At 44.9% G+C, this 26712-nt stretch overlaps 1 protein-coding gene across 1 annotated transcript; it reads right to left on the bottom strand.

The window, feature by feature from the left end:
• Positions 1-1084: 1084 nt before the first annotated feature.
• LOC123732858 (protein SPT2 homolog) lies at positions 1085-23628 on the bottom strand. The gene is made up of 15 exons (XM_045712185.1): positions 23395-23628; positions 23214-23272; positions 20661-20695; positions 18704-18722; positions 18444-18555; positions 17860-17936; positions 17691-17728; positions 17477-17559; positions 17228-17304; positions 17101-17138; positions 16863-16945; positions 6443-6479; positions 4861-4917; positions 2063-2128; positions 1085-1668 (listed from the first exon to the last, which is right to left on the bottom strand). Exons 1-15 carry the CDS (start codon positions 23473-23475, stop codon positions 1085-1087), a joined length of 1446 nt encoding a protein of 481 aa, XP_045568141.1. The 5' UTR covers positions 23476-23628.
• Between the last annotated feature and the right edge of the window lie 3084 nt (positions 23629-26712).

Consider the following 26712-nt stretch of genomic DNA (forward strand, 5'->3'; position numbering starts at 1 on the left):
CCTTCTGTCGGACGACTGGGGGAGACCAGTCCTTCTGTCGGACGACTGGGGGAGACCAGTCCTTCTGTCGGACGACTGGGGGAGACCAGTCCTTCTGTCGGACGACTGGGGGAGACCAGTCCTTCTGTCGGACGACTGGGGGAGACCAGTCCTTCTGTCGGACGACTGGGGGAGACCAGTACATCACGAACCGGTTTCCAAGAGAAACCCCCTTCTTGGTCTTTATCCGATTCCTGGCCTGTAAACAACTCGTGTTGTTTACGGAGACCTGCTCGAGGAGCTGCTTTCGGATCAGTTGTGTTACATTGAGTTTTAGGAGCCCATTCACTCAGTTGGTCCGGACCAGTCAGCGTCTCAGCAGAACATTCTACCAGAGAACTGGGTTCCAGCTGTTTAGTGGTGGGAGTTTGAGACACGCTGGCCTCTCCCGTATGATCTTTAATTCCTTCTACTTCGTCCGAGTCCCCATGGTCGATGCTCTGACCCTCCAAGACACATCCTTTATAACATGGGTTAGTCTCAACATCCATTGCTGTCATGTCTGGTGAGGAGTCCTGCACTTGTTCTCCTTGTGTCTGGGTGAGTGAGGTCCGAACGGTGCCGGTACGGACAGAGGTGTTGCCCGGAGGATCCGCTGAGCTTGGGAGACACTCTGTGGCTTTGGTAAAGGACGGTAGATCAATAGAGGAGGTTTGAGTCTCTCCTGATGGGGATTGGATGGTTTTAGCAGCTGGTTCTACCTGCATGTCTTCCTGTTCACAGACAGACACACTGTTCCTCTCTTTCTCTCCTGACGTCCCCGTGGACAGATCAGGGCTTTCTCTCAGAGTATAATTAGTGTTGTCTGAGACGGGGCTTTCTCTCAGAGTAGAATGAATTCTGTCTGATGGTAGTTCCACTGAGGAGTCTGCAGGTTGTTGTCCTGCCAACACAAGAGCCATCTGATTGGCTGGTCCAGGTTGCTGTCCTGCTGTCTGATTGGCTGGTCCTGTAGTGTAGACAGAGTGGTTTCTGTTCTCTAGAGGAGATCTGGTCTCTCCTGACTCCAAGACATCATCCAACCTCTCCTGAGCTGAGGAGCAGGCTAAGGGGAGAGGACAGGAGGCAGCGGCTTGAACCAGTCCAGGATCTCCTCAACTGATCTACTATGTTTATGGCCTGGCGGGTCACCGTTCCTGCTGGGTCCGTGGCCTGGCGGGTCAATGTTCCTGCTGGGTCCGTGGCCTGGCGGGTCACTGTTCCTGCTGGGTCCGTGGCCTGGCGGGTCACCGTTCCTGCTGGGTCCGTGGCCTGGCGGGTCAACGTTCCTGCTGGGTCCGTGGCCTGGCGGGTCACCGTTCCTGCTGGGTCCGTGGCCTGGCGGGTCACCGTTCCTGCTGGGTCCGTGGCCTGGCGGGTCACCGTTCCTGCTGGGTCCGTGGCCTGGCGGGTCACCGTTCCTGCTGGGTCCGTGGCCTGGCGGGTCACCGTTCCTGCTGGGTCCGTGGCCTGGCGGGTCACCGTTCCTGCTGGGTCCGGGGCCTGGCGGGTCACCGTTCCTGCTGGGTCCGGGGCCTGGCGGGTCACTGTTCCTGCTGGGTCCGGGGCCTGGCGGGTCACCATTAGGTCCGTCGGGTTCAACTATGCTGCTGTCCTGTAGGTGCTCCTTTAACTGCTGTTTTCTCCTGGCTGTGAGTGAGAGACAGAGAGAGAGAGAGAGAGCGAGACAGAGACAGAGAGCGCGACAGAGACAGAGAGAGCGACAGAGACAGAGAGCGCGACAGAGACAGAGAGCGCGACAGAGACAGAGAGCGAGCGACAGAGAGAGAGAGAGCGACAGAGAGAGAGAGCGACAGAGAGAGAGAGCGCGACAGAGAGAGAGAGCGAGACAGAGAGAGAGAGCGAGACAGAGAGAGAGCGAGACAGAGAGAGAGACAGACAGAGAGAGACAGACAGAGAGAGAGAGACAGAGAGAGAGACAGAGAGAGAGACAGAGAGAGATATAATGATGTTCTGGTCTGTTGTAACAAGGGGAGGTCCATTAAATCATATGACATCATCACAATGCGTCCTGAATACATACCAGGGAGGTGTGATGAGGGAGGAGCTACACACACCCACAGATCCTCCAGCAGCCTCTGGACCTTCTCTGTAAAACACACCACCGTATCAACACCGTGACGACTAGGCACTACACCCCACCGTATCAACACCGTGACGACTAGGTACTACACCCCACCGTATCAACACCGTGACGACTGTAGGCACTACACCCCGCCGTATCAACACCGTGACGACTGTAGGTACTACACCCCACCGTATCAACACCGTGACGACTAGGTACTACACCCCGCCATATCAACACCGTGACGACTAGGCACTACACCCCGCCGTATCAACACCGTGACGACTAGGTACTACACCCCACCGTATCAACACCGTGACGACTGTAGGTACTACACCCCACCGTATCAACACCGTGACGACTGTAGGTACTACACCCCACCGTATCAACACCGTGACGACTAGGTACTACACCCCACCGTATCAACACCGTGACGACTGTAGGTACTACACCCCACCGTATCAACACCGTGACGACTAGGTACTACACCCCACCGTATCAACACCGTGACGACTGTAGGTACTACACCCCACCGTATCAACACCGTGACGACTGTAGGTACTACACCCCACCGTATCAACACCGTGACGACTGTAGGTACTACACCCCACCGTATCAACACCGTGACGACTGTAGGCACTACACCCCACCGTATCAACACCGTGACGACTGTAGGCACTACACCCCACCGTATCAACACCGTGACGACTAGGTACTACACCCCACCGTATCAACACCGTGACGACTGTAGGTACTACACCCCACCGTATCAACACCGTGGCGACTGTAGGTACTACACCCCACCGTATCAACACCGTGACGACTGTAGGCACTACACCCCACCGTATCAACACCGTGACGACTGTAGGTACTACACCCCACCGTATCAACACCGTGACGACTGTAGGCACTACACCCCGCCGTATCAACACCGTGACGACTGTAGGTACTACACCCCACCGTATCAACACCGTGACGACTGTAGGCACTACACCCCACCGTATCAACACCGTGACGACTAGGTACTACACCCCACCGTATCAACACCATGACGACTGTAGGCACTACATTTAACCAGGAATGTCAGTTAAGAACTAATTCTTATTTACAATGACGGCCTACCGGGGAACAGTGGGTTAACTGCCTTGTTCAGGGGCAGAACGACAGATTTGTACCTTGTCAGCCTAGGGATTCAATTTAGCAACCTTTGGGTTACTGGCCCAACGATGTAAACACTAGGCGACCTGCCGCCACAAAGGTACTAGTGTGGGGTATTATTAACCTGTTATGGATAGGGGGCAGTATTTTCACGGCCGGATAAAAACGTACCCGATTTAATCTGATTATTACTCCTGCCCAGAAACTAGAATATGCATATAATTATTAGCTTTGGATAGAAAACACTCCAAAGTTTCTAAAACTGTTTGAATGGTGTCTGTGAGTATAACAGAACTCATATGGCAGGCCAAAACCTGAGAAGATTCCATACAGGAAGTGCCCTGTCTGACCATTTCTTGGCCTTCTTGATCATCTCTATCCAATACAAGGGATCTCTGCTGTTACGTGACACTTCCTACGGCTCCCATAGGCTCTCAGAAGGCGGCAAAAAGCTGAATCGTGGCTTTGCAGGCCCTGGCTGAAAAACATTCGCGCGTTTGGATAGTGGTCGGTCAGAGTACTATGAGACTGAGGCGCGTGCACGAGACGACCCCATGTTTTTATTCTTTCGTCTTTGAACGTAAACAACGACTCCCGGTCGGAATATTATCGCTTTTTTACGAGAAAAATAGCATAAAAATGTATTTTAAACAGCGGTTGACATGCTTCGAAGTACGGTAATGGAATATTTAGACATTTTTTGTCACGAAACGCGTCGGGCGCGTAACCCTTCATCACCCTTGGATAGTGTCTTGAACGCACGAACAAAACGCCACTATTTGGATATACCTATGGATTATTTTGAACCAAACCAACATTTGTTATTGAAGTAGAAGTCCTGGGAGTGCATTCTGACGAAGAACAGCAAAGGTAATCAAACTTTTCTAATAGTAAATCGGAGTTTGGTGAGGGTCAAACTTGGTGGGGGGTCAAAATAGCTAGCCGTGATGGCCGGGCTATCTACTCAGAATATTGCAAAATGTGCTTTCACCGAAAAGCTATTTTAAAATCGGACATAGCGAGTGCATAAAGGAGTTCTGTATCTATAATTCTTAAAATAATTGTTATGTTTTTTGTTAACGTTTATCGTGAGTAATTTAGTAAATTCACCGGAAGTGTTCGGTGGGAATGCTAGTTCTGAACGTCACATGCTAATGTAAAAAGCTGGTTTTTGATATAAATATGAACTTGATTGAACAAAACATGCATGTATTGTATAACATAATGTCCTAGGGTTGTCATCTGATGAAGATCATCAAAGGTTAGTGCTGCATTTAGCTGTGGTTTTGTTTTTTGTGACATTATATGCTAGCTTGAAAAATGGGTGTCTGATTATTTCTGGCTGGGTACTCTGCTGACATAATCTAATGTTTTGCTTTCGCTGTAAAGCCTTTTTGAAATCGGACAGTGTGGTTAGATAAAGGAGAGTCTTGTCTTTAAAATGGTGGCAAATAGTCATATGTTTGAAAAATGGAAGTTTTTGTATTTTTGAGGAATTTGTAATTCGCGCCACGCCTATCATTGGATATTGGAGCAGGTGTTCCGCTAGCGGCACATCTAGATGTATTAACTTGGGTTATAGTGCAGTAAAAACATACCTCTATCCACCTTTGTTTCTTCAGGTGCCGTTGCTTGAGTTGATGTGCTCTTTAATACTAAACAAAGACATGATTGGACTTAATTAACAAACGCTGTGATATTACTACTGCTACTACTATTATTACTACTACTATTAATACCACCACCACTACTACTACTACTACTACTACTACTACTATTAATACCGCTACTATTACTGCTACTGCTGCTGCTGCTACTATTATTACTACTGCTACTACTACTACTAATACCAACCGCTACTGTTACTGCTACTACTGCTACTACTACTGCTACTGCTACTATTAATACCGCTACTATTGCTACTACTGCTACTGCTGCTGCTACTATTATTACTACTGCTACTACTACTACTATTAATACCGCTACTGTTACTGCCACACTACTACCACTGCTGCTGCTACTGCTACTACTGCTGCTACCGCCGCTGCTACTACTGCTGCTGCTACTGCTACTACTGTTGCTACTACTACTGCTGCTACTACTACTGCAACTACTGCTACTACTGCTGCTACTACCACTGCTGCTACTACTGCTGCCACTGCTGCTACCGCTGCTGCTACTGCTGCTGCTGCTACCGCTGCTGCTGCTACTACTGCTGCTACTACTGCTACTGCTGCTGCTGCTGCTACTGCTGCTACTGCTGCTACTGCTGCTGCTACTGCTGCTACTGTTGCTACTACTGCTACTGTTGCTACTACTGCTACTGTTGCTACTACTGCTACTGTTGCTGCTACTGCTACTACTACTACTACTACTGCTTCTGCTACTGCTGCTGCTGCTGCTACTGCTACTGCTACTGCTACTACTGCTGCTGCTACTGCTACTACTGCAGCTACTACTACTGCAGCTACTGCTGCTACCGCTGCTACTACTACTGCTGCTACTACTGCTACTGCTGCTGCTGCTGCTGCTGCTACTACTGCTACTGTTGCTACTACTGCTACTGTTGCTACTACTGCTGCTGTTGCTACTGCTGCTACTGTTGCTACTGCTGCTGCCACTGCTACTGCTGCTGCTACTGTTACTGCTACTGCTGCTGCTACTGCTGCTACTACTGCTGCTGCTACTGCTGCTACTGCTACTGTTGCTGCTGCTGCTACAGCTACTGCTGCTACCGCTGCTACTGCTACTGCTGCCACTGCTGCTAGCTGCTGCTACTGCTGCTAGCAACAGCTGCTGCAACGCAACAGCAGCAACCGCTGCTGCCACCGCCAGCAGCAGCTGCTACCACAGCAGCTGCTGCTGCTACTGCTGCCAGCAGCAACAGCAGCTACCGCTGCTGCCAGCAACAGCGCAACTGCTACTGCTAGCTGCTGCTGCTACCAGCTGCTACCGCTGCTACAGCAGCTGCCGCTGCCGCTACCGCTGCTGCTACCACGCTACCGCTACCACTGCTACTGCTACCGCTGCTGCTGCTACTGCTGCTACCGCTGCTGCTACCGCTGCTGCTACCACTGCTGCTACTACTGCTGCTACTACTGCTGCTACTGCTACTACTACTACTGCTACTGCTGCTACTACTACTGCTGCTACTACTGCTGCTACTAACAGCAGAGTTACCTTTATTCTTCTCCGGCTCCAGTTTCTCTAGTCGTTCCTGGAATAGAAAGAGGGTCCAATCAGACTGTTTCAAAACACTTTACAGTTAATACTACAGCCAATCAGACAGTCTCAAACACTCTACAACAGCGGTCACCAACCTTTTCTGAGTCAAGATCACCGAGTCAAAATGCAACAAGACTTAAGAAAACGTAACCAATTAAAAACAGTTGTGTAGCAATGAGGTTTGAGCAGTCGGCTGTAGGCCCAATACATTATCACTGCATATTGGCTATGCTCAGTAGGCCCAATACATTATCACTGCATATTGGCTGTAGGCCCAATACATTATCACTGCATATTGGCTATGCTCAGTAGGCCCAATACATTATCACTGCATATTGGCTATGCTCAGTAGGCCCAATACATTATCACTGCATATTGGCTGTAGGCCCAATACATTATCACTGCATATTGGCTATGCTCAGTAGGCCCAATACATTATCACTGCATATTGGCTAAGCTCAGTAGGCCCAATACATTATCACTGCATATTGGCTATGCTCAGTAGGACCAATACATTATCATTACATATTGGCTATGCTCAGTAGGCCCAATACATTATCACTGCATATTGGCTATGCTCAGTAGGCCCAATACATTATCACTGCATATTGGCTATGCTCAGTAGGCCCAATAATTATCACTGCATATTGGCTATGCTCGTAGGCCCAATACATTATCACTGCATATTGGCTATGCTCAGTAGGCCCAATACATTATCACTGCATATTGGCTATGCTCAGTAGGCCCAATACATTATCACTGCATATTGGCTATGCTCAGTAGGCGTAGGCCCAATACATTATCACTGCATATTGGCTATGCTCAGTAGGCCCAATACATTATCACTGCATATTGGCTATGCTCAGTAGGCTGTAGGCCCAATACATTATCACTGCATATTGGCTATGCTCAGTAGGCCCAATACATTATCACTGCATATTGGCTATGCTCAGTAGGCCCAATACATTATCACTGCATATTGTCTATGCTCAGTAGGCCCAATACATTATCACTGCATATTGGCTATGCTCAGTAGGTGTAGGCCCAATACATTATCACTGCATATTGGCTATGCTCAGTAGGCCCAATACATTATCACTGCATATTGGCTATGCTCAGTAGGCCCAATACATTATCACTGCATATTGGCTATGCTCAGTAGGCGCCAATACATTATCACTGCATATTGGCTATGCTCAGTAGGCTGGCCCAATACATTATCACTGCATATTGGCTATGCTCAGTAGGCCCAATACATTATCACTGCATATTGGCTATGCTCAGTAGGCCCAATACATTATCACTGCATATTGGCTATGCTCAGTAGGCTGTAGGTCCAATACATTATCACTGCATATTGGCTATGCTCAGTAGGCCCAATACATTATCACTGCATATTGGCTATGCTCAGTAGGCTGTAGGTCCAATACATTATCACTGCATATTGGCTATGCTCAGTGGCTGTAGGCCCAATACATTATCACTGCATATTGGCTATGCTCAGTAGGCGGTCCAATACATTATCACTGCATATTGGCTATGCTCAGTAGGCACCAATACATTATCACTGCATATTGGCTATGCTCAGTAGTCCCAATACATTATCACTGCATATTGGCTATGCTCAGTGTAGGCCCAATACATTATCACTGCATATTGGCTATGCTCAGTAGGCTAAGGCCAATACATTATCACTGCATATTGGCTATGCTCAGTAGGCCCAATACATTATCACTGCATATTGGCTATGCTCAGTAGGCGCCCAATACATTATCACTGCATATTGGCTATGCTCAGTAGGTCCAATACATTATCACTGCATATTGGCTATGCTCAGGGATAGGCCCAATACATTATCACTGCATATTGGCTATGCTCAGTAGGCTGTAGGTCCAATACATTATCACTGCATATTGGCTATGCTCAGTAGGCCCAATACATTATCACTGCATATTGGCTATGCTCAGTAGGCCCAATACATTATCACTGCATATTGGCTATGCTCAGTAGGCCCAATACATTATCACTGCATATTGGCTATGCTCAGTAGGCCCAATACATTATCACTGCATATTGGCTATGCTCAGTAGGCTAGGTCCAATACATTATCACTGCATATTGGCTATGCTCAGTAGGCCCAATACATTATCACTGCATATTGGCTATGCTCAGTAGTCCCAATACATTATCACTGCATATTGGCTATGCTCAGTAGTCCCAATACATTATCACTGCATATTGGCTATGCTCAGTAGTCCCAATACATTATCACTGCATATTGGCTATGCTCAGTAGTCCCAATACATTATCACTGCATATTGGCTATGCTCAGTAGGCTCCAATACATTATCACTGCATATTGGCTATGCTCAGTAGTCCCAATACATTATCACTGCATATTGGCTATGCTCAGTAGGCCCAATACATTATCACTGCATATTGTCTATGCTCAGTAGTCCCAATACATTATCACTGCATATTGGCTATGCTCAGTAGTCTGTAGGTCCAATACATTATCACTGCATATTGGCTATGCTCAGTAGGCCCAATACATTATCACTGCATATTGGCTATGCTCAGTAGTCCCAATACATTATCACTGCATATTGGCTATGCTCAGTAGGCCCAATACATTATCACTGCATATTGGCTATGCTCAGTAGGCCCAATACATTATCACTGCATATTGGCTATGCTCAGTAGGTATAGGCCCAATACATTATCACTGCATATTGGCTATGCTCAGTAGGCCCAATACATTATCACTGCATATTGGCTATGCTCAGTAGGCTCCAATACATTATCACTGCATATTGGCTATGCTCAGTAGGCCCAATACATTATCACTGCATATTGGCTATGCTCAGTAGGCCCAATACATTATCACTGCATATTGGCTATGCTCAGTAGGCCCAATACATTATCACTGCATATTGGCTATGCTCAGTAGGCCCAATACATTATCACTGCATATTGGCTATGCTCAGTAGGCCCAATACATTATCACTGCATATTGGCTATGCTCAGTAGGCCCAATACATTATCACTGCATATTGGCTATGCTCAGTAGGCCCAATACATTATCACTGCATATTGGCTATGCTCAGAGGCTAGGCCCAATACATTATCACTGCATATTGGCTATGCTCAGTAGGCCCAATACATTATCACTGCATATTGGCTATGCTCAGTAGGCCCAATACATTATCACTGCATATTGGCTATGCTCAGTAGGCCCAATACATTATCACTGCATATTGGCTATGCTCAGTAGGCCCAATACATTATCACTGCATATTGGCTATGCTCAGTAGGCCCAATACATTATCACTGCATATTGGCTATGCTCAGTAGGCTATAGGTCCAATACATTATCACTGCATATTGGCTATGCTCAGTAGGCTAGCCAATACATTATCACTGCATATTGGCTATGCTCAGTAGGCCCAATACATTATCACTGCATATTGGCTATGCTCAGTAGGCCCAATACATTATCACTGCATATTGGCTATGCTCAGTAGGCCCAATACATTATCACTGCATATTGGCTATGCTCAGTAGGCCCAATACATTATCACTGCATATTGGCTATGCTCAGTAGGCTATAGGTCCAATACATTATCACTGCATATTGGCTATGCTCAGTAGGCCCAATACATTATCACTGCATATTGGCTATGCTCAGTAGGCCCAATACATTATCACTGCATATTGGCTATGCTCAGTAGTCCCAATACATTATCACTGCATATTGGCTATGCTCAGTAGGCCCAATACATTATCACTGCATATTGGCTATGCTCAGTAGGCTTAGGTCCAATACATTATCACTGCATATTGTCTATGCTCAGTAGTCCCAATACATTATCACTGCATATTGTCTATGCTCAGTAGTCCCAATACATTATCACTGCATATTGGCTATGCTCAGTAGGCCCAATACATTATCACTGCATATTGGCTATGCTCAGTAGTCCCAATACATTATCACTGCATATTGGCTATGCTCAGTAGGCCCAATACATTATCACTGCATATTGGCTATGCTCAGTAGGCTATAGGTCCAATACATTATCACTGCATATTGGCTATGCTCAGTAGTCCCAATACATTATCACTGCATATTGGCTATGCTCAGTAGGTCCAATACATTATCACTGCATATTGGCTATGCTCAGTAGGCCCAATACATTATCACTGCATATTGGCTATGCTCAGTAGGCTGTAGGTCCAATACATTATCACTGCATATTGGCTATGCTCAGTAGGCCCAATACATTATCACTGCATATTGGCTATGCTCAGTAGGCCCAATACATTATCACTGCATATTGGCTATGCTCAGTAGGCCCAATACATTATCACTGCATATTGGCTATGCTCAGTAGTCCCAATACATTATCACTGCATATTGGCTATGCTCAGTAGTAGGCCCAATACATTATCACTGCATATTGGCTATGCTCAGTAGGCCCAATACATTATCACTGCATATTGGCTATGCTCAGTAGGCCCAATACATTATCACTGCATATTGGCTATGCTCAGTAGGCCCAATACATTATCACTGCATATTGGCTATGCTCAGTAGGCCCAATCCATTATCACTGCATATTGGCTATGCTCAGTAGGCCCAATACATTATCACTGCATATTGTCTATGCTCAGGTAGGCCCAATACATTATCACTGCATATTGGCTATGCTCAGTAGGCCCAATACATTATCACTGCATATTGGCTATGGCCCAAACATTATCACTGCATATTGGCTTAGGCCCAATACATTATCACTGCATATTGGCTATGCTCAGTAGGCCCAATACATTATCACTGCATATTGGCTATGCTCAGTAGGTCCAATACATTATCACTGCATATTGTCTATGCTCAGTAGTCCCAATACATTATCACTGCATATTGGCTATGCTCAGTAGGCTGTAGGTCCAATACATTATCACTGCATATTGGCTATGCTCAGTAGTCCCAATACATTATCACTGCATATTGGCTATGCTCAGTAGTCCCAATACATTATCACTGCATATTGGCTATGCTCAGTAGGCCCAATACATTATCACTGCATATTGTCTATGCTCAGTAGGCCCAATACATTATCACTGCATATTGGCTATGCTCAGTAGGATAGGCCCAATACATTATCACTGCATATTGGCTATGCTCAGTAGGCCCAATACATTATCACTGCATATTGGCTATGCTCAGTAGGCCCAATACATTATCACTGCATATTGGCTATGCTCAGTAGGTCCAATACATTATCACTGCATATTGTCTATGCTCAGTAGGCCCAATACATTATCACTGCATATTGGCTATGCTCAGTAGGCCCAATACATTATCACTGCATATTGGCTATGCTCAGTAGGCCCAATACATTATCACTGCATATTGGCTATGCTCAGTAGGCCCAATACATTATCACTGCATATTGGCTATGGCCCATATTATCACTGCATATTGGCTATAGGCCCAATACATTATCACTGCATATTGGCTATGCTCAGTAGGCCCAATACATTATCACTGCATATTGGCTATAGGCCAAACATTATCACTGCATATTGGCTATAGGCCCAATACATTATCACTGCATATTGGCTATGCTCAGTAGGCCCAATACATTATCACTGCATATTGGCTATGCTCAGTAGGACCAATCCATTATCACTGCATATTGGCTATGCTCAGTAGGCCCAATACATTATCACTGCATATTGGCTATGCTCAGTAGGCCCAATACATTATCACTGCATATTGGCTATGCTCAGTAGGCCCAATACATTATCACTGCATATTGGCTATGCTCAGTAGGCCCAATACATTATCATTGCATATTGGCTATGCTCAGTAGGCTCCAATACATTATCACTGCATATTGGCTATGCTCAGTAGGCTATAGGCCCAATACATTATCACTGCATATTGGCTATGCTCAGTAGGTCCAATACATTATCACTGCATATTGGCTATGCTCAGTAGGCCCAATACATTATCACTGCATATTGGCTATGCTCAGTAGGCTATAGGTCCAATACATTATCACTGCATATTGGCTATGCTCAGTAGGCCCAATACATTATCACTGCATATTGGCTATGCTCAGTAGGCCCAATACATTATCACTGCATATTGGCTATGCTCAGTAGGCTATGGTCCAATACATTATCACTGCATATTGGCTATGCTCAGTAGGCCCAATACATTATCACTGCATATTGGCTATGCTCAGTAGGCCCAATACATTATCACTGCATATTGGCTATGCTCAGTAGGCTATAGGCCCAATACATTATCACTGCATATTGGCTATGCTCAGTAGGCCCAATACATTATCACTGCATATTGGCTATGCTCAGTAGGCCCAATACATTATCACTGCATATTGGCTATGCTCAGTAGGCCCAATACATTATCACTGCATATTGGCTATGCTCAGTAGGCCCAATACATTATCACTGCATATTGGCTATGCTCAGTAGTATAGGCCCAATACATTATCACTGCATATTGTCTATGCTCAGTAGGCCCAATACATTATCACTGCATATTGGCTATGCTCAGTAGGCCCAATACATTATCACTGCATATTGGCTATGCTCAGTAGGCCCAATACATTATCACTGCATATTGGCTATGCTCAGTAGGCTATAGGTCCAATACATTATCACTGCATATTGGCTATGCTCAGTAGGCCCAATACATTATCACTGCATATTGGCTATGCTCAGTAGGCCCAATACATTATCACTGCATATTGGCTATGCTCAGTAGGCTATAGGTCCAATACATTATCACTGCATATTGGCTATGCTCAGTAGGCCCAATACATTATCACTGCATATTGGCTATGCTCAGTAGGTGGCCCAATACATTATCACTGCATATTGGCTATGCTCAGTAGGCAGCCAATACATTATCACTGCATATTGGCTATGCTCAGTAGGCCCAATACATTATCACTGCATATTGGCTATGCTCAGTAGGCCCAATACATTATCACTGCATATTGGCTATGCTCAGTAGGCCCAATACATTATCACTGCATATTGGCTATGCTCAGTAGGCCCAATACATTATCACTGCATATTGGCTATGCTCAGTAGGCCCAATACATTATCACTGCATATTGGCTATGCTCAGTAGGCCCAATACATTATCACTGCATATTGGCTATGCTCAGTAGTCCCAATACATTATCACTGCATATTGGCTATGCTCAGTAGGCCCAATACATTATCACTGCATATTGGCTATGCTCAGTAGGCAGGTCCAATACATTATCACTGCATATTGGCTATGCTCAGTAGGCCCAATACATTATCACTGCATATTGGCTATGCTCAGTAGGCCCAATACATTATCACTGCATATTGGCTATGCTCAGTAGGCCCAATACATTATCACTGCATATTGGCTATGCTCAGTAGGCCCAATACATTATCACTGCATATTGGCTATGCTCAGTAGGCCCAATACATTATCACTGCATATTGGCTATGCTCAGTAGGCGTCCAATACATTATCACTGCATATTGGCTATGCTCAGTAGGCCCAATACATTATCACTGCATATTGGCTATGCTCAGTAGGCCCAATACATTATCACTGCATATTGGCTATGCTCAGTAGGCCCAATACATTATCACTGCATATTGGCTATGCTCAGTAGGTAGGCCCAATACATTATCACTGCATATTGGCTATGCTCAGTAGGCCCAATACATTATCACTGCATATTGGCTATGCTCAGTAGGCCCAATACATTATCACTGCATATTGGCTATGCTCAGTAGGCCCAATACATTATCACTGCATATTGGCTATGCTCAGTAGGCCCAATACATTATCACTGCATATTGGCTATGCTCAGTAGGCCCAATACATTATCACTGCATATTGGCTATGCTCAGTAGGCCCAATACATTATCACTGCATATTGGCTATGCTCAGAGGCTAGGCCCAATACATTATCACTGCATATTGGCTATGCTCAGTAGGCCCAATACATTATCACTGCATATTGGCTATGCTCAGTAGGCCCAATACATTATCACTGCATATTGGCTATGCTCAGTAGGCTATAGGTCCAATACATTATCACTGCATATTGGCTATGCTCAGTAGGCCCAATACATTATCACTGCATATTGGCTATGCTCAGTAGGTCCAATACATTATCACTGCATATTGGCTATGCTCAGTAGGCCCAATACATTATCACTGCATATTGGCTATGCTCAGTAGGCCCAATACATTATCACTGCATATTGGCTATGCTCAGTAGGCCCAATACATTATCACTGCATATTGGCTATGCTCAGTAGGCCCAATACATTATCACTGCATATTGGCTATGCTCAGTAGGCCCAATACATTATCACTGCATATTGGCTATGCTCAGTAGGCCCAATACATTATCACTGCATATTGGCTATGCTCAGTGGTATAGGCCCAATACATTATCACTGCATATTGGCTATGCTCAGTAGGCTGTAGGCCCAATACATTATCACTGCATATTGGCTATGCTCAGTAGGCCCAATACATTATCACTGCATATTGGCTATGCTCAGTAGGCCCAATACATTATCACTGCATATTGTCTATGCTCAGTAGGTCCAATACATTATCACTGCATATTGGCTATGCTCAGTAGGCCCAATACATTATCACTGCATATTGGCTATGCTCAGTAGGCCCAATACATTATCACTGCATATTGGCTATGCTCAGGATAGGCCCAATACATTATCACTGCATATTGGCTATGCTCAGTAATAGGCCCAATACATTATCACTGCATATTGGCTATGCTCAGTAGGCCCAATACATTATCACTGCATATTGTCTATGCTCAGTAGTCCCAATACATTATCACTGCATATTGTCTATGCTCAGTAGTCCCAATACATTATCACTGCATATTGGCTATGCTCAGTAGGTCCAATACATTATCACTGCATATTGGCTATGCTCAGTAGGTCCAATACATTATCACTGCATATTGGCTATGCTCAGTAGGTCCAATACATTATCACTGCATATTGGCTATGCTCAGTAGTCCCAATACATTATCACTGCATATTGGCTATGCTCAGTAGGCCCAATCCATTATCACTGCATATTGGCTATGCTCAGTAGGTCCAATACATTATCACTGCATATTGGCTATGCTCAGTAGGCTATAGGCCCAATACATTATCACTGCATATTGGCTATGCTCAGTAGGTCCAATACATTATCACTGCATATTGGCTATGCTCAGTAGGCTATAGGCCCAATACATTATCACTGCATATTGGCTATGCTCAGTAGGTCCAATACATTATCACTGCATATTGGCTATGCTCAGTAGGTCCAATACATTATCACTGCATATTGGCTATGCTCAGTAGGCCCAATACATTATCACTGCATGCTTGAATTGCCCTTACAATGTTATTCTTCTCAGACCATTTAGAAAATATATTTTAAAAAATTGTCGGTAATTTGGTAGCACTGGTAATAGATAATTAGTTGTATTACTTGAGGCACAGCTGAGTGAGCAGAATAATACACTTTATAATTTACTGGACTGCTGTCCTGCATCTGATGGTCCGTCTGAGGGAGGGAGGAGCGATGAGGCTGCCTCTCACCTGACTCACCGTCCCTCCGCTCTCCCTCCCTGCGCTGAGAAAAGGGGACAAAGTCTTCCAGCTGATGGTGAAACTCAAGTCACGCACCGTTATTACCACCTCACGCACCGTTATTACCACCTCACGCACCGTTATTACCACCTCACGCACCGTTATTACTACCTCACGCACCGTTATTACTACCTCACGCACCAATTATTACTACCTCACGCACCAATTATTACTACCTCACGCACCAATTATTACTACCTCACGCACCAATTATTACTACCTCACGCACCAATTATTACTACCTCACGCACCAATTATTACTACCTCACGCACCAATTATTACTACCTCACGCACCAATTATTACTACCTCACGCACCAATTATTACTACCTCACGCACCAATTATTACTACCTCACGCACCAATTATTACTACCTCACGCACCAATTATTACTACCTCACGCACCAATTATTACTACCTCACGCACCAATTATTACTACCTCACGCACCAATTATTACTACCTCACGCACCAATTATTACTACCTCACGCACCAATTATTACTACCTCACGCACCAATTATTACTACCTCACGCACCAATTATTACTACCTCACGCAACAACCGTAAGCTTATCGGGAAAAAAAACTGTTCAGACTCCTTCATTGCATCAGCAGCAGCAGTGCTGGTTGTAGCGCGAGTGGAAGTAGGGAGACATATACAAACCTGAAGGTGTAGAAGGTTTTTCTCCAGCAGAATCTTCTCCGTTTTCAGCCCGGTAATGTCCCGCTCTTGTTTGCGTTTAAAATCTAAAGAAACAGAGCAACCCAGGCACATCGCCAATCAGAAAAAAGGCAGGTCAGGCTGCGCGACAGATCACAATAGGAATTATAGATTTTTTTTTTTTTAGGGCCACGTAAATTATGTTCCCGCAGACTAGAAGAATAATAGTGATAGAAAAAACCTTGAAACTGTCCAAGTTGTTTTTCCAAGTTGTGTTTCCTGTTGGTGGAAAAAAGGTAGAAGCATGAGAACGCCAACACTTAAAACAATAAGTGGATGAATGGTATTAGCGCTGGTTGAAACCTTACAGAACGGATGTCCTGGCGTCGTCCTCCTTTAACCGCTGCACTTCCTCTGCTACCTTCTGACACGTCTTCAACGACATCTGAGAAGATAAACACACGTCAAATCATCGCCGTACTAAAAAAAACGTTTTCACGCCCCGATACTTGAAATGGTTTTAGTTCAGCGGGTTGAAACCGACGCAGACAAACATTGGATGACTGCTAGAACGAGGAGGATTTTTATTGTTTCCCCTGTTAGATTAATACTGTTACCTGCGTTTTCAGCAGGTCGTTCTCCAGCGCCGTCTTCTCCCGTCTCAACTGGACATTATCCAGACACTGCTTCTCTGTCGTCTCTTCGTCATAAACAGGTCCACAGGAAAGACCGAGTTACATACCTCAGACAGTAGTAGACTATTACAATGTGGGTAATATCAGTGGTTGAGGGGGTTTTTACAGGAAGTAGAATTATAACCAGAGATAATACCTGTTACCATCTTCAGCTGGTCCTCAAGTCTCTTCTTTCTGGAGAACAGAGAGAGAGAGAGAAGAGAGGAGAGAGAAGAGAGAGAGGAGAGAGAGGAGAGAGAGGAGAGAAAAGTCAGCGGAACAAGAACCAAACGAAATATGCTGTAAATGTTCTTGATGAGTCTTACAGAGTCTCTGTGTTGTTGTTCTGCTCCTTCAGCCTCTCCACTTCCTCAAAAAGCTGCTGGGACAACTTCTCAGCGCTCTATAGGACAGAAACACAACTCTGTCAGAGCTCCCCCGGGACCCGACTCTGTCAGAGCTCCCCCCGGGACCCGACTCTGTCAGAGCTCCCCCCGGGACCCGACTCTGTCAGAGCTCCCCCCGGGACCCGACTCTGTCAGAGCTCCCCCCGGGACCCGACTCTGTCAGAGCTCCCCCCGGGACCCGACTCTGTCAGAGCTCCCCCCGGGACCCGACTCTGTCAGAGCTCCCCCCGGGACCCGACTCTGTCAGAGCTCTCCCCGGTACCCGACTCTGTCAGAGCTCTCCCGGGACCCGACTCTGTCAGAGCTCCCCCCGGGACCCGACTCTGTCAGAGCTCCCCCCGGGACCCGACTCTGTCAGAGCTCCCCCCGGGACCCGACTCTGTCAGAGCTCCCCCCGGGACCCGACTCTGTCAGAGCTCTCCCCGGGACCCGACTCTGTCAGAGCTCTCCCCGGGACAAAACAGTGTCATGACGAGTAGAATGGATCATTTCACATCTCTTACCTGCTTCGCCTCCAGCTCTGCCCGCATGGCTTCGTTCTCTGCATGTTGCTTTTCCAGAGAAGCTACTTTCAACTGCAGATCATCAAGAAGTTTACGCAGCTTACCGGTCTCCCTGGAAACGACGTCGTGTGACAGAAATAAAATCAACAACTTTATGTTGACAACCATTTACGCGTTTCCAAGACATGTCAAATACTTACAAAAAGACATAGAAGAAGAGCATTTAGTAAAGAGGACCTAGAGAACTGATGGAGTCATACCTCTGGGATCTCTGAAGCTGTAAACAAACCGTCAAGAAAAAAAAACACTTCATAATACTGAATTAAGCTTTTATCCAAAGCATTCATACATTTTAGGTACGGGTGCTCCTGGGAATCGAACACACCATCCTAGCATTGCAAGAGCTATGCTCTGTCCACTGAGCTAGAGGACCACTTCTAACACTGACAGTAGTGCAATGGGGGTGGCAGGTAGCCTTGTGGATAAGGCTGTTGGGGGGGACAGGTAGCCTTGTGGATAAGGCTGTTGGGGGGGCAGGTAGCCTTGTGGATAAGGCTGTTGGGGGGGCAGGTAGCCTTGTGGATAAGGCTGATGGGGGGGCAGGTAGCCTTGCGGATAAGGCTGTTGGGGGGGGACAGGTAGCCTTGTGGATAAGGCTGTTGGGGGGGACAGGTAGCCTTGTGGATAAGGCTGTTGGGGGGGACAGGTAGCCTTGTGGATAAGGCTGTTGGGGGGGACAGGTAGCCTTGTGGATAAGGCTGTTGGGGGGGACAGGTAGCCTTGTGGATAAGGCTGTTGGGGGGGACAGGTAGCCTTGTGGATAAGGCTGTTGGGCCAATGGGGGTGGCAGGTAGGTCACAGAATTCTAACAGTCACTCCCATAGAATTCTACTAGTCACTCCCATAGAATTCTAATAGTCACTCCCATAGAATTCTAATAGTCACTCCCATAGAATTCTAATAGTCACTCCCACAGTCACTCCCATAGAACTCTAACGGTCACTCCCACTACGGACGAGGCTAGTCCAATACATAATTACCTTTAACCTCATCCCACTGGAACCAGTGAAGTCCAAACAGACTCTTGTTATGATGGTGTAACACTAGTGGGGGGGTGGAGTCGGAGGGGAGTGGAGTCGGAGGGGGGAGTGGAGTCGGAGGGGGGTGGAGTCGGAGGGGTGGAGTCGGAGGGGGGAGTGGAGTCGGAGGGGGGGAGTGGAGTCGGGGGGAGTGGAGTCGGAGGGGGAGTGGAGTCGGAGGGGGGGGAGTGGTCATCACCACCAGAGACAGCCAATCAGGACAGTTCTGTTCATTCCAAGGGAGGCGCTGAAACCTAATTAACGACTGAAGAGAGACTGAAGAGCATGAATGGCTGAGACCTAATTAATGACTGGAGAGAGACTGAAGAGCATGAATGGCTGAGACCTAATTAATGACTGGAGAGAGACTGAAGAGCATGAATGGCTGAGGCCTAATTAACGACTGAAGAGCATGAATGGCTGAGGCCTAATTAACGACTGAAGAGCATGAATGGCTGAGGCCTAATTAACGACTGAAGAGCATGAATGGCTGAGGCCTAATAAGGGGAGAGAGACTGAAGAGCATGAATGGCTGAGGCCTAATTAACGACTGAAGAGCATGAATGGCTGAGGCCTAATTAACGACTGAAGAGCATGAATGGCTGAGGCCTAATAAGGGGAGAGAGACTGAAGAGCATGAATGGCTGAGGCCTAATTAACGACTGAAGAGCATGAATGGCTGAGGCCTAATAAGGGGAGAGAGTGAATGGCTGAGGCCTAATAAGGGGAGAGAGACTGAAGAGGCTGAGGCCTAATAAGGGGAGAGAGTGAATGGCTGAGGCCTAATAAGGGGAGAGAGTGAATGGCTGAGGCCTAATAAGGGGAGAGAGTGAATGGCTGAGGCCTAATAAGGGGAGAGAGTGAATGGCTGAGGCCTAATAAGGGGAGAGAGTGAATGGCTGAGGCCTAATAAGGGGAGAGAGTGAATGGCTGAGGCCTAATAAGGGGAGAGAGTGAATGGCTGAGGCCTAATAAGGGGAGAGAGTGAATGGCTGAGGCCTAATAAGGGGAGAGAGTGAATGGCTGAGGCCTAATAAGGGGAGAGAGACTGAAGAGGCTGAGGCCTAATAAGGGGAGAGAGACTGAAGAGGCTGAGGCCTAATAAGGGGAGAGAGTGAATGGACTTTTGAAAGGATATCTTCACACTTCCCTTGATATTCACTCAGCCGGTGACTGAAAGACAGTTAAAACAGATTACATTAGTAGTCTACTGTTTCTAAAACATACAAGTCATTCACTCCACCTGTTACATTAAACATGGCAGGCCGAGCTAGATATATGTTTAACATGGTCATTTTCAGTTTCCAAACCACAGCTAGCTACAGCAGATGAGTCTCGATAAGAATCTAGGGGTCATATTCAGTCAAACCAGCCACCGGGTCAATGACAACACCGCTGCTGCTGCTGGGAGATGTGTAGCATGTAGCATGTAGCTTTACCGTTTCCACTGCTGCTGTGAGATGTGTAGCATGTAGCATGTAGCTTTACCGTCGTGTCTGGTACCGTTTCCACTGCTGCTGTGAGATGTGTAGCATGTAGCTTTACCGTCGTGTCTGGTACCGTTTCCACTGCTGCTGTGAGATGTGTAGCATGTAGCTTTACCGTTTCCACTGCTGCTGTGAGATGTGTAGCATGTAGCTTTACCGTTTCCACTGCTCTGTGAGATGTGTAGCATGTAGCTTTACCGTCATGTCTGGTACCGTTTCCACTGCTCTGTGAGATGTGTAGCATGTAGCATGTAGCTTTACCGTCGTGTCTGGTACCGTTTCCACTGCTGCTGTGAGATGTGTAGCATGTAGCTTTACCGTCGTGTCTGGTACCGTTTCCACTGCTGCTGTGAGATGTGTAGCATGTAGCTTTACCGTCGTGTCTGGTACCGTTTCCACTGCTGCTGTGAGATGTGTAGCATGTAGCTTTACCGTCATGTCTGGTACCGTTTCCACTGCTGCTGTGAGATGTGTAGCATGTAGCTTTACCGTCGTGTCTGGTACCGTTCCCACTGCTGCTGTGAGATGTGTAGCATGTAGCTTTACCGTCATGTCTGGTACCGTTTCCACTGCTCTGTGAGATGTGTAGCATGTAGCTTTACCGTCGTGTCTGGTACCGTTTCCACTGCTGCTGTGAGATGTGTAGCATGTAGCTTTACCGTCGTGTCTGGTACCGTTTCCACTGCTCTGTGAGATGTGTCGCATGTAGCTTTACCGTCGTGTCTGGTACCGTTTCCACTGCTCTGTGAGATGTGTCGCATGTAGCTTTACCGTCGTGTCTGGTACCGTTTCCACTGCTCTGTGAGATGTGTAGCATGTAGCTTTAACGTCATGTCTGGTACCGTTTCCATACTGATGTTTATTGAGAACTGGAATCAGAATTCTGACAATGCAGGTTTGTTTTCGACTTCCAGGAACCAGACTACAGAGTTTGATTGAATAGCCCCTCATCCTGAGTATGTATGTAGTTAGCTGTTTGATTGAATAGCCCCCCATCCTGAGTATGTAGTTAGTTAGCTGTTTGATTGAATACCCCCCATCCTGAGTATGTAGTTAGTTAGCTGTTTGATTGAATACCCCCCATCCTGAGTATGTAGTTAGCTGTTTGATTGAATACCCCCATCCTGAGTATGTAGTTAGCTGTTTGATTGAATACCCCCCATCCTGAGTATGTATGTAGTTAGCCGTTTGATTGACTACCCCCCATCCTGAGTGAGTATGTAGTTAGCCGTTTGATTGAATACCCCCCATCCTGAGTGAGTATGTAGTTAGCTGTTTGATTGAATACCCCCCATCCTGAGTATGTAGTTAGCTGTTTGATTGAATACCCCCCCATCCTGAGTATGTAGTTAGCTGTTTGATTGAATACCCCCCCATCCTGAGTATGTATGTAGTTAGCTGTTTGATTGAATACCCCCCATCCTGAGTATGTATGTAGTTAGCTGTTTGATTGAATACCCCCCATCCTGAGTATGTATGTAGTTAGCTGTTTGATTGAATACCCCCCATCCTGAGTATGTATGTAGTTAGCTGTTTGATTGAATACCCCCCCATCCTGAGTATGTATGTAGTTAGCTGTTTGATTGAATACCCCCCATCCTGAGTATGTAGTTAGCTGTTTGATTGAATACCCCCATCCTCAGTATGTATGTAGTTAGCTGTTTGATTGAATAGCCCCCATCCTGAGTATGTATGTAGTTAGCTGTTTGATTGAATACCCCCCATCCTGAGTATGTAGTTAGCTGTTTGATTGAATACCCCCCCATCCTGAGTGAGTATGTAGTTAGCTGTTTGATTGAATACCTCCCCATCCTGAGTATGTAGTTAGCTGTTTGATTGACTAGCCCCCATCCTGAGTATGTAGTTAGCTGTTTGATTGAATACCCCCCCATCCTGAGTGAGTATGTAGTTAGCTGTTTGATTGAATACCCCCCATCCTGAGTATGTAGTTAGCTGTTTGATTGAATACCCCCCATCCTGAGTATGTATGTAGTTAGCGGTTTGATTGAATACCCCCATCCTGAGTATGTATGTAGTTAGCTGTTTGATTGAATACCCCCCATCCTGAGTATGTATGTAGTTAGTTAGCTGTTTGATTGAATACCCCCCATCCTCAGTATGTATGTGTGTGTGTAGCTAGCTGTGTTTTAGCGACCTGTACAGTATCATCTCATCACACAAGTCTAATAACGTTAGTTACTTACTCGGAGTCAATACTTTTCTGTTTCAAAACCAGGAGAGCTGCCACATATTCCTTTAGGTTCTACAATGAGAGAGGATGGATTGTCCGTCAGTATAGTTTGGTGAAATATTAGCTAACTAATCTTTTATCCACGTTTGAAACAAGTACACAACAAACAGTAGCCAGAGCGTTTCTCATCTCACCTGGTGAAGTACAGTGCAGTTTCTACAGACTCCGGTAGTTGCTTCTGAAGCGATTCTGGAATGATTCTCCCCCGGCATCATGATAAGTACTAATAGTTACTGTCCAATATGTCAAAATACAACTACAGACATTAAAAACACAAACACTTCACAACAAATTCGGCATGACACAAACGTACTGTCCCACGTTGACTCAGGACCCGAAATATAGACGGGGGTTGTCTATAGAAATGCCGGTCTGAAAAAGACAGACCTGAGCGTTATATCTTTTTCAGATTTTTTATTTATTACATTTTTTGTATTATTATTATTATAAACAACAAATCAATACAAAAAGTACATGGGGGAACACAAGCATATATAAAGAATATGCAAAGGGCAATTGGGCTGGGGGGGGTACAATTATCACATGACACAAGGACCTTAAAGGGGCATATACACATTTATCATTCTAACAGCTTTTATGTTGTATTTAATTGTCTTAAAATAAAGTAGCATTTTTTTTTTGTAATGTAAGAAAATGTGGTGTTTTGTTTGTAAATTTACATTTGTGAATATGGCCAAAAGAATAATGAAATTAATTGTTTCAACTTATTTGTATCGTAGGTAAAGAATCCAAGCAGTACATCTCTCCATAATAGTGTAAAATCTTCATAAATGTGTTAAATTATAAATCTACTGATGTCTTGCCACAGTTTTATTACATGAATACAATGCAACACTGTTTCTGGGTGGTCATTACAAAAGGTACAATTTGAGTTTATGTTTTTATTTAAACTTCTTCATAATATGGTTGTTGGCAGGTTAAAATATTTATGAATAATTTTAAAAGAAACTTCCAAAATTTTGTTAACTTGTTATGGATAGGGGGCAGTATTTTCACGGCCGGATAAAAACGTACCCGATTTAATCTGGTTATTACTCCTGCCCAGAAACTACAATATGCATATAATTAGTAGCTTTGGATAGAAAACACTCCAAAGTTTCTAAAACTGTTTGAATAACAGAACTCAAATGGCAGGACAAAACCTGAGAAGATTCTGTACAGGAAGTACCCTGTCTGACCATTTCTTGGCCTTCTTTGTTATCTCTATCCAAAACAAAGGATCTCTGCTGTAACGTGACATTTTCTAAGGCTCCCATAGGCTCTCAGAAGGCGCCAGAACGTTGAATGATGACTTTGCAGCCCATGGCTGAAAAACAGTAGCGCATTTGGATAGTGGTCGATCTGAGAACAATGAGACGAGTGCGCGCGTGCGCGTGAAGAGTCCATTTTAGATTATCAGTCTTTGAACGAAAACAACGACTCCCGGTCGGAATATTATCGCTATTTTACGAGAAAAATCGCATAAAAATTGATTTTAAACAGCGTTTGACATGCTTCGAAGTACGGTAATGGAATATTTTGACAATTTTTGTCACGATACGCGTCCGCGCGTCACCCTTCGTTACCCTTCGGATAGTGTCTTGAACGCACTAACAAAACGCCGCTATTTGGATATAACTATGGATTATTTGGAACCAAACCAACATTTGTTGTTGAAGTAGAAGTCCTGGGAGTGCATTCTGACGAAGAACAGCAAAGGTAATCCAATTTTTCTTATAGTAAATCAGAGTTTGATGAGTACCAAACTTGGTGGGTGTCAAAATAGCTAGCCCGTGATGGCGAGCTATCTACTCAGAATATTGCAAAATGTGCTTTCACCGAAAAGCTATTTTAAAATCGGACATAGCGAGTGCATAAAGGAGTTCTGTATCTATAATTCTTAAAATAATTGTTGTGTTTTTTGTGAACGTTTATCGTGAGTAATTTAGTAAATTCACCGGAAGTGTTCGGTGGGAATGCTAGTTCTGAACGTCACATGCTAATGTAAAAGCTGGTTTTTGATATAAATATGAACTTGATTGAACAAAACATGCATGTATTGTATAACATAATGTCCTAGGGTTGTCATCTGATGAAGATCATCAAAGGTTAGTGCTGCATTTAGCTGTGGTTTTGTTTTTTGTGACATTATATGCTAGCTTGAAAAATGGGTGTCTGATTATTTCTGTCTGGGTACTCTCCTGACATAATCTAATGTTTTGCTTTCGTTGTAAAGCCTTTTTGAAATCGGACAGTGTGGTTAGATAAAGGAGAGTCTTGTCTTTAAAATGCTGTAAAATAGTCATATGTTTGAAAAATTGAAGTTTTCGGATTTTCGAGGAGTTTGTATTTCGCGCCACGCCCTATCATTGGATATTGGAGCGGTGTTCCGCTAGCGGAACGTCTAGATGTAAGAGGTTTAAAATATTTATGAATAATTTTAAAAGAAACTTCCAAAATTTTGTTAAAACCTCTTGGGGCTAGGTGGGACGCTAGCGTGCCACCCGTGGTGCACTCCATCAACAGCAGGTGCATTTCAAGAGCGGCAAATTTGAATCCAAATAAATGTCAAAATTCAAATTTTTCAAAAATACAACTATGTTACACCATTTGAAAGATAAACATCTCCTTAATCTAACCACGTTTTACGATTTCAAAAAGGTTTTACGGCGAAAGCATAAATTTAGAGTATGTTAGGACAGTACATTTACAAGAGTTGTGTGTAATGTTTTGTCAAGTCAAAGACAGGGTCACCAAAACCATAAAACCAGCTAAAATGATGCACTAACCTTTTACAATCTCCATCAGATGACACTCCTAGGACATTATGTTAGACAATGCATGCATTTTTAGTTCTATCAAGTTCATATTTATATCCAAAAACAGCGTTTTACTATGGCATTGATGTTGAGGAAATCGTTTCCCTCCAATAACCGGCAGTCAAGTCAGCGTCAGAAATTAAATAATTAAAATTAGAAAACATTGGTAAAATATTATATTGTCATTTAAAGAATTATAGATTTACATCTCTTGAACGCAATCAACTTGCCAGATTTAAAAATAACCTTACTGGGAAATCACACTTTGCAATAATCTGAGCACTGCGCCCAGAAAAATACGCGTTGCGATACAGACTAGACGTCATGTTGGGGAGATCTAAAATCGAAAATACTATGTAAATAATCCATTACCTTTGATTCTCTTCATCAGATGTCACTTCCAGGTATCACAGGTCCATAACGAATGTAGTTTTGTTCAAAAAAGCTCATCATTTATGTCCAAAAATCTCCGTCTCGTTAGCACATGATGTAAGCCAGCCGGACTTCTCGTCATGAACGAGGGGAAAAAATATATTTCCGTTCGTTCAAACATGTCAAACGTTGTATAGCATAAATCATTAGGGCCTTTTTAACCAGAACATGAATAATATTCAAGGTGGACGAATGCATACT

The sequence above is a fragment of the Salmo salar genome, unplaced genomic scaffold (genome assembly GCF_905237065.1).
Source record: "Salmo salar unplaced genomic scaffold, Ssal_v3.1, whole genome shotgun sequence".
Taxonomy (NCBI): Eukaryota; Metazoa; Chordata; class Actinopteri; order Salmoniformes; family Salmonidae; genus Salmo; species Salmo salar.

Coding starts and splice junctions, on each gene's coding strand:
- LOC123732858 (XM_045712185.1), bottom strand. CDS start 23,475: ATGATGCCGGGGGAGAATCATTCCAGAATCGCTTCAGAAGCAACTACC. Junction 4,918..6,442: donor GGAGCCGGAGAAGAATAAAG/GTAACTCTGCTG, acceptor GTCTTTGTTTAG/TATTAAAGAGCACATCAACT. Junction 2,129..4,860: donor AGAAACAAAGGTGGATAGAG/GTATGTTTTTAC, acceptor TGTGTTTTACAG/AGAAGGTCCAGAGGCTGCTG.